Here is a 17,242-nt window from a genome sequence, read left to right on the forward strand (position 1 = left end):
TCCTCTTTGCACTGCAAGGATCACACACACGACACTCACCACAACACCCAACACTCAGAGTTTATTTTATTTAAAAAGTTCTTGGGCAGCCCACGTGGCTCAGCGGTTTAGCGCTGCCTTCAGCCCAGGGTGTGATCCTAGAGACCTGGGATCGAGTCCCACGTCGGGCTCCCTGCATGGAGCCTGCTTCTCCCTCTGCCTGTGTCTCTGCCTCTCTCTCCCTGTGTCTCTCATGAATAAATAAATAAAATCTTTAAAAAATAATAAAAAGTTCTTGAAGGGCCACGGTGTTTGTTGATGATAATGACACTACACTGGATATCATGCATCACCATATGCACCACTTAACACACAACACAGAGAAAAGATGGAGGTTCCTTCTTCGTGAAAAAGATGCTCAAAATATTGAACAAAAAATGGACAATGAAAAATCTGAATGTAGCTTCGAAAGAGTGCCCTAAATGTCTTTTGCTCTACACACGAGGTTCTGTGTTGAGATAGCAGGTCGCAGACTCAATTATAATCTGAGTTCTTTTCCATTTTTTGTCATAAAAAGTTTCCAATTTACTAATGAGTTGAAAGAATAGTACAGTGAGAGTCCTTTACTTTACCACTTACATTCAACAGTTCAAACTGAAATTTGTTTGCGAAGTACAGTATTTTAAGCATGTTGCAACAGATGACTTTATAAGCAGACTGCCATGAGGTTTTTTAGATGTAACTGAAAGGCGTCTGTAGGAACACTCCTTGTGAAAAAAAAGGCAATGGTGTGGTCATAATGTGTGTGCCAGAAGTCCAGCAGCTTCCCCACCTCCATAGCTTCATTTCTCCTATTTACTTCCTCAAATATTACACTCCAAGTGTGAGGGCTTGCCTTTCTGTGTTTACATTTTATTCAACTGTAATTTTCTAGCAGTCCTGATATCTTGATCTTGAGAAGAGGTCCTAGGATAGTCATGTGTCGGTTCACATAATTTCCTATCTCTATAGACTTACTTATAAATGCCAAATCTACCTTAGTTTTTCCCAGTTTCATGGTTAAAAAATATAAAATAAAAACCCAAACCTTAAGATGTTATAATTATTTAGTGATTCTTTCTGAAAGGCTCTCCTTAGCTTCCCCAATCCCCGTGTTTTTCTTTCCTCTGGAGTATTTCATTTTCCTACTCTAGTGGCCTTGAGTTCTGCTCACATCAGGTATTAACTGAGGACTTGCAAGAAGCAGTAGTGTGGTGACATGTGAATTTTGGGCGGTGAGATGCTGTCCTGCTCAAGAATAGACTAACAGGGATGCCTTAGTGGCTCAGTGGTTGAGCATCTGCCTTTGGCTCAGGTCGTGTGATCCAAGAGTCCTGGGATCAAGTCCCATATCAGGCTCCCTGCTTCTTCCTCTGCTTATGTCTCTGCCTCTCTCTATTTCTCTCATGAATAAATAAATAAAATCTTAAAAAGAAGAAAAAAAAAAACCCAGACTAACAAAAAAGCAAGTTCTCATTTCAATAAATGACATGTAATTGCAGAAGTGTATGGAGCCTCTTTGGGATGATTTTTTTTCTTCTGGAAGGAGATGGGCCTTGAACACATACAGAATGGAGGTAATAATCCTGTGGGTTCAGTGAAGTACTGAGAGTCCCCAGAAAACACTGCCTCCCTTCCCTGCTGCTGTTTGGGGCAGTAGAGCTGTTCCTTTTCTCCCAAAGACCCCATTCATTGAGAGTGAAAGAAACTTCTTTAAACTCTGACCACATGCCAGACATTGTGCATATCCTTTCCCTGGATTATCTTGTTTAATACCCATAATTCCAATTTATGAAAGACAGGAGCAGCCTGTTACTTGCCCACGGGAGGCAAAGTCAGTACTCCTCCTTTACTCCTGTTTTCTGAAATTGCCTTAAAATAAAGAAAAACAGAAAAAACACCAATATCTCTACTTCTAGAGGTTATATTTCAACTCCTTCTATGTAACCACATGATAGCAACATATAAATACAGGTTTTTATACAAATATGGCATTAATTTTGCTATTTGTAACCTGATTTTTTATTTAAAATATATTGTGAACATCTCTCTATTGTACTAAGCATTTACCTTATTTACCTTATCATCTTAATGGCTGCATAGTATTCTATTCTACTTTTTAGACCATTTTATTTTAATTGACTCTTGTTGATGATCTTTTGCTTTAGTTTTTTTCTTTGCATCTTTCTTTTTGTTTTAATGTGATTTTCTCACAGTATATGCCACAGTAAAGTTTCTAAATTTCCTTTATATTCAAAATGGTTACTGGGCTTAATAAGCATCATGGTAATGATAATCTAACACATATATTGTGTTCAATATATGAGCTGGGCACTATTACAGACACTTTATACAAAACTACTTAATAAAAATTTAACATAGGGTCACCTGGGTGGCTCAGCGGTTGAGCATCTGCCTTTGGCTCAGGGTGTGATCCCAGGGTCCTGGGATCGATTCCCACATCAGGCTCCCTACAGGGAGTCTGCTTCTCTGTGTCTCTCATGAATAGATAAATAAAATCTTTTAAAAAAATTAAAGACCTCCCTTCCACAACCATAGGAGGTCAATACTATATACTGTCTTAATTTTATAGACAAGGAGGTACAGAGAAGTTAAATGATTTGCCCAAGGCCACACCACTGGCCAATGACAGAGTTGGGAATTCCAGCAAAAACAGTTGACTTCAGAGCCTGTATTTTTATGCATATCACTGTACTGGCTCTGGACACCAACTCATTTCAAAAGTGTAAAGTCCCAAACCCAGTGTGTAAGAAAACAAAAATGCAAGCGTTTTCTTTGGTCATTTAGAAATAAAGTATGCCTCCTTATGAGATGTGCCATGCTTTGCTATTCAGTTTTTAATGGTTATATTGCCCCAGGCTTGCTGACTCCCTTGAAATAAAATAAAAACGAGCATGGTGTTGTATAGAGTAATATGAAATGATTAACACCTTCCTCCCACCTCCTGACTGTCTTTATCTGACTCGAGGCAGAAGTTTGAACAGATCTGATTCAACTTCAGCCCTGCCGAAACTACAGTCTGAGGCAGATAGAATCTCTGGCTTCCTGATGGGTGGCTTTCTGAGCTGTGTAAAGCCACCTGTCAGCTCCTTGCTCTCCACTTTCAGAAGCTCTGAGCTTCCCCAATACATGCTTTATTATTCTCTGCATGCTGATTTCACTTTGATAATCCCTTGCTCTCTGAATAAAGCATTCTTCACTTTATAGCAAAATTGTTCCCTGAGCCCCTGGAAAGAGCCTGCCCTCCCTCAGCCCCTCCCCTCTAGGCACTAAACGGAAAGTAAAAATGCCCTGCGTTTTGATTGTACAGAGGAGAAAATCCTTTTCATGGTTTTAATGAGAATACATCTAGTCATCAAGATATGATTTCACTGTAAACTCCAATTTCCTGATCTCCCGTCTCATGCTGGCTGGCCATTTTGAGAAAAACTCTAGAGGAAAGAGGAAGCTTTGAATCTCCAGGTCACCTAGTTGGTTAGTCCCCTTGGAATTCCCAGAGGAGGTTCAGGGACACGGTTGTTGCTATTGCTAGGGTTAACTGTCCTAGAAGGGGTGGGAGGCGGGGACAGGCAGTTTAAAATGACCTGGATATTTGGTTTTGTGTTCAGGCTGCTTATTGTGACCAATTTCCTACCTGGAAGAGTGAGAACATTTCAGATGCTCTCACATCTATCGCAGGGCAGATCATACTTTATTATGACAGAACAAAAGATTTAGGAGGGAAGAAGTCTACAAAATATTTTGCTTCGGTTTGCATGATAATCACTTATTGGTAATTTCTTTTTCTATCCAGTTCATTGGTGCTTTTGGTGGGGTGCCTGGCCCGCCTTTTTTTTAATCTCCTTTCTTCTTCCTTTATAGGGTCTTTGACTATTGTCCAGTGGGAATTAATGTTTTCCCTTTTAGAAGCACGTATCTTTCCCTATTTGGGCCACTTCAACTCTGCCTTCCTAAAGTAGCTACATTTACTTTTCTCCCTGGTGTTATAATTGGGCCTTCCCCCATCTTTCCATCACTTCCACTTCACCAGCCACTTCCTTGTCCGGAAGTAGGTCAGGATAAGAAATTCCACTTTCCACTTCAGCCTTCTTGTTAACAAAGCAAACAAACAAATCACCACCAACAAAAAACCCAGGGCAAACAAAAAACTTGTTAAATGCTCACTTTGAGGGGCGCCTGGGAAGCTCAGTCCGTTAAGCATCTGCCTTTGGCTGGGGTCATGATCCCAGGGTCCTGGGATGGAGGCCCCAGTCAGGCAGGAACATGCTTCTCCCTCTTCCTCTGCCCCTCCCCACCCCCAACTTGTGCTCTCTCTTCCAAATAAATAAAATCTTTTTTTTTTTTTAATGCTCAATTTGATAGGCCAGAGAAATAAGTTCCCTCATCTCTATACAAAGTCAGAATTCCCCTTTAGCTTTGGAGCGAAGGGCACAGAGGGCTGGTGTCAGATAAACAGGAGCTTGGAAGCTGCTCTGTCAGGTAGTTGCTAGGAGTGTGTGTTGAATCTCAGGGATCGACAGGGATTCTGTTTTCTCCTTCAACTTCCATGTCGAGCGCAGCACCTACTATTTCTTTTTTCCTGGTGCCTCTTGGGTTTCCTCTCTCCTCTCCTTTCCCCTTTTCCCTTACCTTAGACAACACTTGTTTTTGTGTGCTCTGAATTCTCAAATCTGAACTTTTACTTCTGCTCTCGTTGGACTTCCCACACTATACTGGAAATGCTCATCTACCTTCACCACCAAAGTGAAAATTCGGTGAGAACAGAAACTTACCTCTTGTACCTCACCGTTGCATCCCCGATTCTTCCAATAAGTAGATTCTACCATTGATAGTAGAATGAATGAGTGAGTGAGTGAGTGAATGAATGAATGAATTACTGTGTTATTGCAACTGCCTCCAGACTTCTCTCCAGCACACTTTTCCTCTTGCCATCAGTCTAAACTACACTACTGTTCATGGAGCTCCTTTCCTGCTCAGGAATCTGTAGATTGTTCCTGATTTCTCCATGAGGTTCAAATAATGAGGCTTGTTTTTCATAGTCCCTGATCACCCAACCTCAACTTGGGCTTCCCCACCCCTTCCCTGTGGCTGGGCTGGTTGCTGTCTCATGTCTTCAGGAATGCTGTTGCCTCCCCCTTGGATGCCATTCTTTTGCCCTCTCCTTAAAACCAACTCATCTGCAAAGATCTGGCTCAAGTGCCGCTGCTGTGCAGACCTCTGAACTTTTCTCATCTATATTGGCCTCTGCCTTCTTTAATCTTCTATGGGCCTTTTGTTTAATTCAGCCTATGGAGGTTTTGTCCACCCACCTTGATTATGATATTTTTGAGGACAGGATCCAAATTTTATAGATCTTTGCATTCTACATAGCTCCTAGTTTAAGTATAGTTTCCATGCCCTGTGTTCTCCTATTTACACTTTTACCCTGTCAATATATGATTTTTTTATTTTTTAAATTTTTTCTGTTAGTAGGCTGCATGGAGGTAGCCTGATTAAATATCTTCTGAACAAGCCTGAGATTTTCTTATTCTGTCATAAGGGATTTTTTTCCCTATTTCTTCAATGTATAAAAGCCTATTCAACAGCTCTTTGATCCCTTATCTCCTCTACGCTATCTAACATCCCACCGTAACATTCAGCATCCTATATACCAGGTAGGCATGGTGGCTAATCCCCAATATCAAGTTACCCGTTATCAAAATGTATTGAATAGTTAATGAGCACGCCAAGTAGATACTAGAACCTGTTGAAACCACCTGAAGATTTCTGTAGAAACACAGTGGATTTGATCCCTCATCACTGTTAATTGCTATGAAAGTCAAGGGTTGGTTAGAGGTCCTGCCTTGGACCAATGCCAGAGAGCCATCCTTTTAGGAAGCAGAGGGGTTATGGGCTCCTATACCTATGGAGGTTCTTCCATATTTCTGGGAAGTCAGACTAGTCCAGAATATATAGAAGAGTGGGGACAAGAACTTCCTTGTCTTTCTTAGGAACACCTGCCCAATTGAGTGCTTCTCAACCTTTAACGTGCATATGAATCACACGGAGATCATCTTAAAATGCAGACTCTCAATCAGTAGGTTTGGAGCAGGTGCTGAAATTTTGTATTTCAAACCACCTCCTGGATAATACCAATGCTGATGTTACCTGATTGTGGACTACACCACACTTAGATTAGCAAGGGCCTACCATATAGACAACGCTTTGTCCGCTGGACTTCAGGGAGTCAGACTCTCAAGGAAGACCCTCATGCATGCTGACATCCATTTCAGCATCTCCTATAAGAATCTGGCTAAGCATATCTTTCATTCTTTTTCAAACAGCATATCTAAGTTTTGCAACCATAAACACCAGCCAGGAGAATATATATTCCATGCAGAAAATGATGATGCCGAATTCACAAAAATGTTCACACTGAACATAAGAAGTAAGTTAAATTATCAAGAAATTTCGTGTTAATCTTATAATTCCTTAATTATCTATTAACCATGACCAGAAAGAGCTAAGTAATGGCTTAGAAGGGATACTCTAAGCTATTTTTATATGCTGAAGTATGTTGAAATTTTACTTGACATCTACCAGCTTTGTTTATATATAGATCTATATAGATATCTATGTGTCTCTTTATGTGTTCATCCTTTAAAGCTAAGATACTTCTTCCATGTCCTCTCTGAACATGCTTTGGCGTAGTGTCTCATTGACTTTGGTACTTTGAAAGGTCATGTTAAGGATCAGCAGAAAGTCATATTACCTGCCATTTGTCTTAGTACTTTTTGTTTATTTGGCCTATAAAAAGATGAAAGTACATTTTTTTGGACTTTTTGTCCATGTTCTCCTGAAGCTGAGAATCATTTTGATTCTTGGAGATAGAGTTGCACACCTCAGCTCTCTACAGGAGGGGACTGGTAGTGGGAAAATGGTGTTTTGCAAATTGGTGGTAGGGCTGCCTGTCCAGAAAACTCCATACAAGGGGCAAAAAGGGAATAACCAGAGGTCTTGAGTCATCCTGCATATGAGATACCCTCACAGAGGCACAACTGTTTGGAGTAGATGGGAAGGCTAGATGATGCAAACCCTGAAGCCATTTCTGGAAAGTACCATACCACATGAACTTATTTTACGTGTCATTCTCTACAGGGAAACCTCAGGTGCAAGCCAACACATCAGCAAGTCAGGCTTCTTGCTCCTCTGATGGATACCCATTACCATCTTGGACCTGGAAGAAATGTTCAGACAAGTCTCCCAAGTAAGGAGGATATTGGTGTCTCTTGTGTCGGAAGAACATAAAACTCACACTCTCTCTGACATATTGACTCTTTCTCATGAATACAGTTGAAGAAGAAATGATGAAGTATTTAGAGTGTTTACCTTCTGAGTCAGCCATAATTCTAAAGGGTCACAGATTGCTTCTGCTAACTTATAACAGGGAAATCTCTTCTAGAGCTCCCTAGACAAACCCTCACTTCTAATCTGATGACAGCCCCACCCACTGGCCTAACTTCTCTGTCTGCCATTTCCTTTCAGCTGCACGGAGGAAATCACAGAAGGAATTTGGAATAAAAAGGCTAACAGAAAAGTATTTGGACAGTGGACATCGAGCAGTACTCTTAACATGAGTGAAGCTGTAAAAGGATTCCTGGTGAAGTGCTGTGCATACAATTCCCTTGGCACATCTTGTGAAACAATCCTTTTAAACTCACCAGGTATACAGCAGTTGCTATTGTAATGTGCCACCTTCAGGAATTCCCCACTAGAAGGCCATTCCTGTCGTTGGTTTTTATTTGGGGAATTTTACAAGTGCATAGAGGTTCAGTGTGTGAGCCAAGAAGGCTTTTTGAGTCAAGCAAGAATCCCCACTGAACATATGCCATTTTGTAATTCAAGACCAGAGTGACTTCTACTTCCATTAGTATGACTCACGAGTTACAGTGATGGAAGTAGAACCATAAACCCCCAGAATAGGAAGGATTTACCAAAAGATCCAATGCAAGAGAAACTGATTTAGTAATTTCGGGTCTCTACCATTTTCTCTTTAGGTTAATCTCCTTCTGTGCCTTTAAGCCTGCGGTTCTATAATTTCTGGTTTGTTTTTTATTTTTTTAAATTTATTTTATTATTATTATTTTTTCTGGTTTGTTTTTTAGATCCCTCCCAACTTAAACAAGTCTGAAACCTGCCCACCAAGTTTGGTGTTTGGAATCACTGCATCCCCAAAACTAACTTCCCATTCATACGATACCTTCAATGGGAGAGCGCGAACTTTTTTTTTAATTTATATATCCTGTGGGTTTAACTAGATGTAATTGGTATAACCCTAGCCAGTGATTTTCTTTTTTAAAATGGGGTCAAAATCATTCAAAATATTCTTAGGAAGGGAACTTGTCTTTTATATGAAAATTGCCTGATTTTCCATGGGGAGATGAGTAGGTGCTTGTAAGGACTGCAAAGGATGATTTCTCAAATAGGAGGTGGGAGATTATACTGAGATTCTACTCCATCAACCAGGAACACAGATTCATTGCTCGATGACACTCTTCCCTTGCAGGGCCCTTCCCTTTCATCCAAGACAACGTCTCGTTCTATGCAACAGTTGGGCTCTGTCTTCCCTTCATTGCAATTCTAACCATGCTTATTTGTCACAAGTACAAAAAGGTAAAAGCAAAAGTAAAAATTCATCCCCATTTCCCATTTCTGAGGGACTGCCTGTTGCTAATGGACCCATTATTTCACTTCTGAAGCAATTTAGGTATGAAAGCCAGCTGCAGATGGTACAGGTGACGGGCTCTTTGGATAATGAGTACTTCTACATTGATTTCAGAGAATATGAATATGATCTCAAATGGGAGTTTCCCAGAGAAAATTTAGAATTTGGTAAGACTCGAATGGTCCCAATGTTTCTAGAGTATTTCCTTTCTGTTGGGAAATCTCTAAGGTACACTCACTCACCATTTATCTTGCAGGGAAGGTACTAGGATCAGGTGCTTTTGGAAAAGTGATGAATGCAACAGCTTATGGAATTAGTAAAACAGGAGTCTCCATCCAGGTGGCAGTCAAAATGCTGAAAGGTACAGTAAAGTGGGATGGTGTCCACAAAGATGCACAAAATGGGAGGCATGGTCTCCCGCCTCCTCTTCGTCTATTTGTTTCCATCATTCTTATGCTTATTGCTTGCCATGTTTCAAGGCGGAAAGAGGCCTGAGGTGGGGTTAGGGTCAACCAAGTCGTGAATATATTTTTTATTTTTTTAAGATTTTATTTATTTATTCATAAGAGACACACACACACACAGAGAAGCAGAAACACAGGCAGAGGGAGAAGCAGGCTCCAGGGAGGGAGCCCGATGCAGGACGCGGGACCCGATCCCGGGTCTCCAGTATCAGCCTTGGGCTGAAAGCGGGCGCTAAACCACTGGGCCACCAGGGCTGCCCAAAGTTGTGAATATAAAATACAAGTCATGAATGCCAAACTCCACCTATTCTTCTTCAGGCTTTGTTGAGTACTTTCGGCTTCAATATAAGGGAGTACTGTTACTCCAGGCAGATGTTGTTTCTCACATTTTGATACAGACTCTGGGTAGAAAAACAAATTGAAGCCCTCTGTATTCTCACTTCCCACTCGTGGCTTCATGCCCTCCCACCTGCTCTCCACTGTCGTCCCTCCCCTGAGCACCACTCACTCAGCAAGAGCACCCCAGTTGGCTTTTGCTGAGGTGATCAGCGACCTCCAACAAACTAAATCTAATGAGCATCTTTCAGCCTATATGTTACTTGAATTTTCAGCATAAATTGGCACAACTAGCTGTTCTCTCCTTTAAACACTCTCTCCCTCTGGTTTCCTTGTCATCATATTTCTTTGTTTTTTTTCTCCTCCCTCTCTGCCTGCTTCATGGTCCTTTGTGGGCTCCTGGGCCCAGCTTTTTATGTGGGGTTCCTGAAGGCTTGCTCCTCAACCACCCTCCCTTTCACTCCACACGCTCGCCACAGGCTATGTCAATGACACCCATGACTTCATCCCATGTACAAAAGGTTCTCACAATTGCATCTCCCTTTTGAGCCTCCAGTTTTGTCCAAATGCTTGGGTGTCTCAAAAGTTTCTCTACTTCAGACTGAACTCCTCCAACCCTGGCCCTCCATCAAGGCTCCCTCTCTGTGATTGGTTATGAGTACCAGTGACTAGCTACATTCCCCAGAGTTGGGCAGACCAGGACCTAGGACTCATCCTTGAAACCATCTTCATTCTAGCACCCTACAAGCCATCCCTATCAGGTTTCCTGCTTGGTGTTCCTTGAATCCATCCTCTCCTTCTCTCTATTACACCACCCTAGTCCGAATCTATCTCTCCTGAACAGCTGCAGTAACCTTCCAGGCAGGGACCCTTTAGGCACCCTATAGGAACCCTTACCTCCTTTTAGATTTTTTTTTTTAAGATTTTATGTATTTATTCATGAGAGACACAGAGAGAGTCAGAGACACAGGCAGAGGGAGAAGCAGGCTCCCTGTGGAGAGCCTGATATGAAACTAGATCCTGGGACTCCTAGATCACAACCTGAGACAGAGGCAGATGCTCAACCAGTGAGCCACCCAGGCGTCCCTCTTTTTGGATTCTTGATATTAAAGCCCAAGTGACAGTTATGAAATGCAAAGCAGATCATTTTACTACTTAATTTCCAGATGCTTTTGATAACTCCCGAAGTAGTCTGCACAGTTCTATGCTATCTGGCTGCCCACCTCCCTACCCCACACTCAGCATAGCAGAACACTGATCTTCTTTCAGTTCCTCCAGAGCACAGGGCTGCATCCCACCCCTGGGCCTTTGTACAGGACGATCCCTCTGCTCACCCTTCCCCTTTCATATGGTTCTCTCTCACTCCTCCTTTAGATCTCAGCAGAAATATCACTTCCTCAGGGAAGCCTTCTCTCACACCACAAAGGACATCAACTTCCTTGCTGTATGCTCCGTTATCTCTCCATAGTCTTCTTTCCTATGCAGTTCATTACAGTTGTAATGACCTATTTTCTTAATTATTCCATTAGTGTCTCATCTTCCACATTAGCCTGTAAGCCTCATGAGAGCAAGGGTTGTATCGGTCTTGTGTTTTCTTGTATTTTGATCTTTGCCCAATCTATTACTTCAGTATGGAATATTCTCTCTCCCTTCCCACTGTTTAACTCTTATTTTTCCTCAGGTCTCAGCACAGGTATTTTGGTGTCCCCTTCCACACCTTTCCACCGCTAGGTTAAGTGTCCCTCTTGTGTGACCTCACAGCATCCCAACATTCATTTGCCACTTTGTGTGTATTACACTATGTTGTAATTGTTTATTTCCTTGTTTTCCTTTTCCAGGAGACTCTAAATTCCAGGAAGACAGGGGATGTGTCTTGTCTATAATTCATTCCCCCATTGCTTGGCACATTGCCTCACATACTGTAGGCATTCAATAAATATTTGTTCAGTGAATGAATGAGTGAATTAATGGGTAAGAATGAATAAAAGGTATCTGAAAGTCAGGTGATGAAAGTGCTTTGGAAAAGTTAAGCACACCATAAAATATAATATTTTGGTTGTGAGGAACAAGACATGGACATTTGAAAAGCATGGATCCCTATAAAACATGAAACAGCAGAAGACATGACTCATACTAGTGAGTCATAGCGCTCACATGAAGAATCTCACTCCCATGCCAAAATGTTGGAGTAAAGATACCCCCAAGGATACCCTCACTAAATCAAATTCAATGGCATCAGTGATCTGGAAAAGCTAGCATAAAGGCGAGGATGTCTTCCAAGACAAAATAATGGTATTTGGAAATATTCAATCAAATCTTCACTGAATGTAAAGAAAAGTTATTGTGTCTATAAGAAATAAATACATTAAAAGAGGAGTAGGTGCCTGGTGCCTGGAGAGGGAAACCCAAAGACCCTGCCCTTACCTCTAGGGTTATAGCACCCTCCTGGGCAGGGACTCTTGAATCACTTGGGCACCTCAACCTCAGTGACATGAGACCTTTGAGTTTATCAATAACTACCCTCATGCTGGGATGCCTGGGTGGCTCAGTGGTTGAGCATCTGCCTTCGGCTCAGAGTGTGATCCCAGGATCTGGGATCAGGTCCTGCATCGGGTTCCTTGTGAGGAGCCTGCTTCTCCCCCTGCCTGTCTTTCTCTCTCTCTCTCTCTCTCTCTCTGTGTCTCTCATGAATTAATAAATGAATCTTAAAAAAAAAATACCCTCATGCTATGCTTCTAAGCAAGATTGTGAATACAATTTGCCAAGCTATCTGAACTTATCTTCAGGGAGAGAATGCATTGGCCAACAGATACATTCTAGACTATTTGGCAGTTATGTTTCTCATGATCAATTAATGAATCTCTTGAGAACTTGGTTAATGGGAATTGGTCTCTTTGACCTTCTCACCATTGGCTCCATGGACAAATTTAAGGTTTTAGACCTGAGGACCACAAGCTGGAACCAATCTTGCTGACACTCTTATCTTGTCTCTCTGTGCCCAACAAATCCAAGAGTCAAAAAAAAGTTATGTTTCTCCCGTCAGTATATTTATTAACTTCCATTGTGGAGGAAAATCATGTGTTAGTTTGTTTTCTGAGGGTCAACTATAAAGATTCTTATTTTGATACATAGGGGAATGTTCAGTAGAAAGGCACATTATTGGACTCAACTTTTATACTGTGATCTTGAAAATTATGTCTTAAATTCAAGATATTATTATTCAAAATTCATGTATTATTTTATGCATTTTTAAATTTTCATGCAAATCTCCTCTGCACTGAAGAAAGTTTTATTAAAATATCTAAAATATCTATTTTGCTTTAGTTCTATATTTTTTATGCTCTTTCACTGACAGAAAAGGCAGACAGTTCTGAAAGAGAGGCTCTCATGTCTGAACTCAAAATGATGACTCACCTGGGAAACCACGAGAATATCGTGAATCTACTGGGGGCATGCACGCTGTCAGGTAATCAATTCGTATTAAAAACATCTCATCAAAAATATTTTATCTGAAGACAAAGAGGACATTTGTTCTCAGTTTTTCCTCTCCTCAGTGATAGAACAGGCCCTCAAACCTGAGCAGAGGTAGACATCCAGCGCTCTGCAATCAGGTGGGTCAGTATAGTCATCAGAGTGTCATCTCTGTATTGGGATGTGCCACATAACTCTAACCTACTAAACGACAACAGTACCGCAGGTACACTTTGTGGTATCTCATCTACCTGTCCAGATGACGCTTCTCCCCCAGCTGTCAAATTGGCCCAAATGCAGTGGGGAGAATGGCCGTAGAGTTTGGTGGCTGCGTGGTTTGGGCTGCTTCAAATAAGGCACAGCGAAGGCGAGATGTCAAACTCCATTTTCCCAGTATTCAATGGAGCATGTGCTCTGATTCACTTCTGCCCAGAAACATGGGAAAGGTGTGCTGGAGGAGGGTCACTGGGACAAAAAAGTAGAGAACAAGAACAAATGGAACTAAGAAGATACTCATGACCTATATCTCCTACCTCCCTCAAGCAACAGATTGGCATATATTTGCCAAGTGCGCACAATGCAGCTGGCATATTATTCCCAGTTGCAAACTGGAGAATCCAAGTGGCCAGTGATTATTGCTGAGGCAGCAGGTACCACAAGGGCCCACATGGAAGGCAGAAGACACTGCTTTCCAAAGGACTCAGAGCCAAAAGCTGAAATTGAGTTGTACTCAGAAAAAGTTGTACTCTCCCAAAATCAGGAGAGAAGTAGGCTCTCATAGATTATGCTGTCTGTCACACAGACATCTGAAAAAATTATTTGGAATTTGTATACCTATAATGAAAACTCTGTTTCAGGACCAATTTACTTGATTTTTGAATATTGTTGCTATGGTGATCTTCTCAACTATTTAAGAAATAAAAGAGAAAAGTTTCACAGGACATGGACGGAAATTTTCAAGGAACACAATTTCAGTTTTTACCCCACTTTCCAATCACATCCAAATTCCAGGTAAGAGAATTGGGGCAAGGTTTCACAATTAAACATTATAGAACACAGACCCAGTATGATGGTTAAACACCCTGCGCTGGCCTGTCTCTGAAGGCCATAATCCAGCATTGTATGGTCTCTGAGCTCTAGGATCTAGAAAGGTCAATTATCTTTGCTCCTGTTGGTTTCTCTGCTGATTTGGAACAATGAGATTTTCACTTTCCTATGGCACAGGGGCTGTAGCTGTCTCCATCCACCTGTGCCTGAATCACACTCTGGACGCATACTCGGTTTTGGGAAGAGTGTGTCTTTGAGTCTTTCAGCTCTCCTGGATAACCCATAGGAACTGGTAGAAAGAATGAACACTTTTTCCAAAGTCCTTGACATGTTCATAGAGAATAGTTCAGGTCTTGGGAGTTTGGTGCAAAAGAGCTCTGACCTCATAAATTGGATTTTCAAAAATTAAAATGGCTCAATTGACAGAATGTGATGGAGATAAAATTAAGTAGTGGTGACATTTGTCTCTCTGCTCTGGGTTGTATATTCTGTATCCGTAGGGAGCCTGAGTGATTCTTGGTCCTGTTGGGATATTTTGTTTTAGCATGTATAAATGAGGGCTGCAGCAGTTTGGCGGGATGCTTGTCATCCTCCTCATCCATGGAAATTTCTTGCTAATTACTTGAACAATGTATGACACCTTTCTCGAAGTGAATTCACAGGCATTCTTGATAGAATAATTAATTCCTCAATCTATAGTGTGTTTCTATCTCCCTCCACACATATGAAAGGCTCCCCCTTATTCTTTATCCTAAAGGCAGGTTTTTAGAGACTTTTGTCTTTACTGAGGGACTTTTGGAGGGTGCATTTGAGATTCCAGCCTTGTTTTTTCTAGCGTGTAGGTTTCAGTGCTTTGGCCTTCTAAGGTCTAAGATAGAGACCTAACATCTGAAAGCTGGGAGGCCCCTTGGAGATCCCCATGGCCGTTCCTATGTGGTTGCCTTTTCCCGATTCATACGTGTCTCAACCATCCTGTCTTTCATGCTCGTTTCTCTATTCATATTCTAAAACAGAAAATTCTGCAATGTCAACTGTATTCTAGGATAGAGGCTCTTAATGAGTCAGGTAGTGTGAGCAGCACTCCGTGGTTAGTTAGTAACAACCAATGCTGGTCAACAGGGTCTTTGATTTCTTCTAGTCACCAGGGTATTATATACACTGAAGCAATTTAGGAATATTTGTGGTCTGCAAGCATAAAGCCATTTTCCAAAGATATGGAAATTATAAATTGGGCTGAATTTGTATGCTGGAATAAATGGAATAATTGTCTGTATATAATGCACACAGAATTCCTCAGTGAAGAATTTTATGTCATACACCATAAAAGAGAGTTTCGTTGTTACTATTTATTAGTTTCACCGGGAAAGGAAATGCGCTTTATTTACAAAGACCAACTTGAGAAAAGAACGATGGTAAAACACAGGTCTTTAGAGAAGATCTGTATTACAGGCCCTTTTGTAGGGAAAGTAGGCTTTTAGAAACAAGAAGTGTGAGTCCTCATTATACTTTTTGTTAGCTTCGTGATTTCAGTGAATCACATTTATCTCACCAAGTGTTTTATAGCTTGTCAAGTTGTGGCAAGGACTGATTGAGGTCCTGTTTGAAGTGTGGGACCCTGTACAGATAATGGGGATCACTTCTCTTCTCATTAGACTTGGCAAACTCAATGCCACATGTCTTTAATGTCCACACACACACACAAAATTGGACCAGTAGATGCCTTGCTTTTAATTTAAAAGCCCATTTATAACTGGAATTCATTTCTTTGATGAATTGTATTTTTTTAAATAAAATGTCTACTTAGAAGACGAACATAAATAACAAAATAATTTTTTTAATAGTATGCCTGGTTCAAGAGAAGTTCAGATACAACAGGACTTGGATCACATCTCAGGGCTCAATGGGAATTCATTTCAATCTGAAGGTAATATTTTATCCTAATGAGTAGCACCTTAAAATAGAAACAGATAGAGGAATTCTGTTAGCTGTTTTTTTAAAACTGTGTAAATGCAAAGAATGTTTTTCTTTTTTTTTTTTGCTAATGCAAATGAGGTTTATTAATGCATACTTGCCTTAAAGGTAGTGAAAAGCCAACACTTTAGATACTGTGCATTTGATGTCAGGGTGCAACTAATGAACACTGAGGACTATTTTATTTGGTCAGGTGGTTATTTATTTATTTATTTATTTATGAGAGAGAGAGAGGCAGAGACACAGGCAGAGGGAGAAGCAGGCTCCATGCAGGGAGCCTGATGTGGGATTCCATCCTGGACCCTAGGATCATGCCTTGAGCCAAAAGCTGACGCTCAACCACTGAGCCACCCAGGAGTCCCACGTGGTTCTTTCTAAAATCATAAATTAATTAGAGCCACCAATTACTGATAAGTGGGAAAATGAGGAGTTCTGGGATCAGACAGGAGTTGGGTTAACCTTGGGTTTCTTCACTTTCTGGCTGGAAGACTTTGGACAATTTATGTAACCATCTGCGTCACAATTTTGTCATCTGTAAAATGGGCCTAATGGTACTCTCGTCATGTAGCATTAGAAGGATTAAATGGAAGAACAGAAAGTGCCTAATACAGCTCATGAAATGTGGTAGCTTAGTGTTAATTCTTTCCAACGTTTCAAAGCTACCTCGAACAAATGAAGAGCATCTGAAAACTCCTGACTGATCAGGAGGTCGTCTGTCACCAAAGCAACTGAAGAGTTTATCGTTCTAACCAAGAGGAATCTCTAGCTGACCCTTCATAGGCCCCACAAATTTAGCATGAATGGGTTAGCCCCAGTGCTACTGGGAAAATGCAATGGGAGCTCCACTGTGACTTTAATAACCTCCCCATGCAGATGTAATAGGGCAGCTTCTTAGACTTTGGGCAAACATGAAGGCCAGTTTTGTTTTACAGATGAAATAGAATATGAAAACCAAAAAAGGCTGGAGGAAGAGGAGGACCTAAATGTGCTGACATTTGAAGACCTTCTTTGCTTCGCATATCAAGTTGCCAAAGGAATGGAATTTCTGGAATTTAAGTCGGTAAGCCCCTTTTAAGGAGAAACTAACAGCGACAAGATAATTTTGGAAATGAGATGTGCTTTCCTTTTTTCTTATTTTAACTGGTATCCCTTAAAGTCCATCGCCCCTCCTCTCCCTTCCCTCTGGCCACCCCCCTTTCACTGTTGGAGC

General features: G+C 41.2%; 1 protein-coding gene across 1 annotated transcript in view; it reads left to right on the forward strand.

The window, feature by feature from the left end:
• The window catches only part of FLT3 (fms related receptor tyrosine kinase 3), a 76,618-nt gene that overhangs the window by 43,248 nt on the left and 16,128 nt on the right, over positions 1 to 17,242 (forward strand). Inside the window, 10 exon segments of the mRNA NM_001020811.1 lie at positions 6,363 to 6,466; positions 7,177 to 7,285; positions 7,564 to 7,742; positions 8,585 to 8,691; positions 8,778 to 8,910; positions 9,000 to 9,104; positions 12,899 to 13,009; positions 13,872 to 14,025; positions 15,903 to 15,985; positions 16,965 to 17,092. Coding sequence (NP_001018647.1) covers positions 6,363 to 6,466; positions 7,177 to 7,285; positions 7,564 to 7,742; positions 8,585 to 8,691; positions 8,778 to 8,910; positions 9,000 to 9,104; positions 12,899 to 13,009; positions 13,872 to 14,025; positions 15,903 to 15,985; positions 16,965 to 17,092 — 1,213 coding nt within the window.

Source organism: Canis lupus, chromosome 25, assembly GCF_011100685.1.
Source record: "Canis lupus familiaris isolate Mischka breed German Shepherd chromosome 25, alternate assembly UU_Cfam_GSD_1.0, whole genome shotgun sequence".
NCBI lineage: Eukaryota > Metazoa > Chordata > Mammalia > Carnivora > Canidae > Canis > Canis lupus.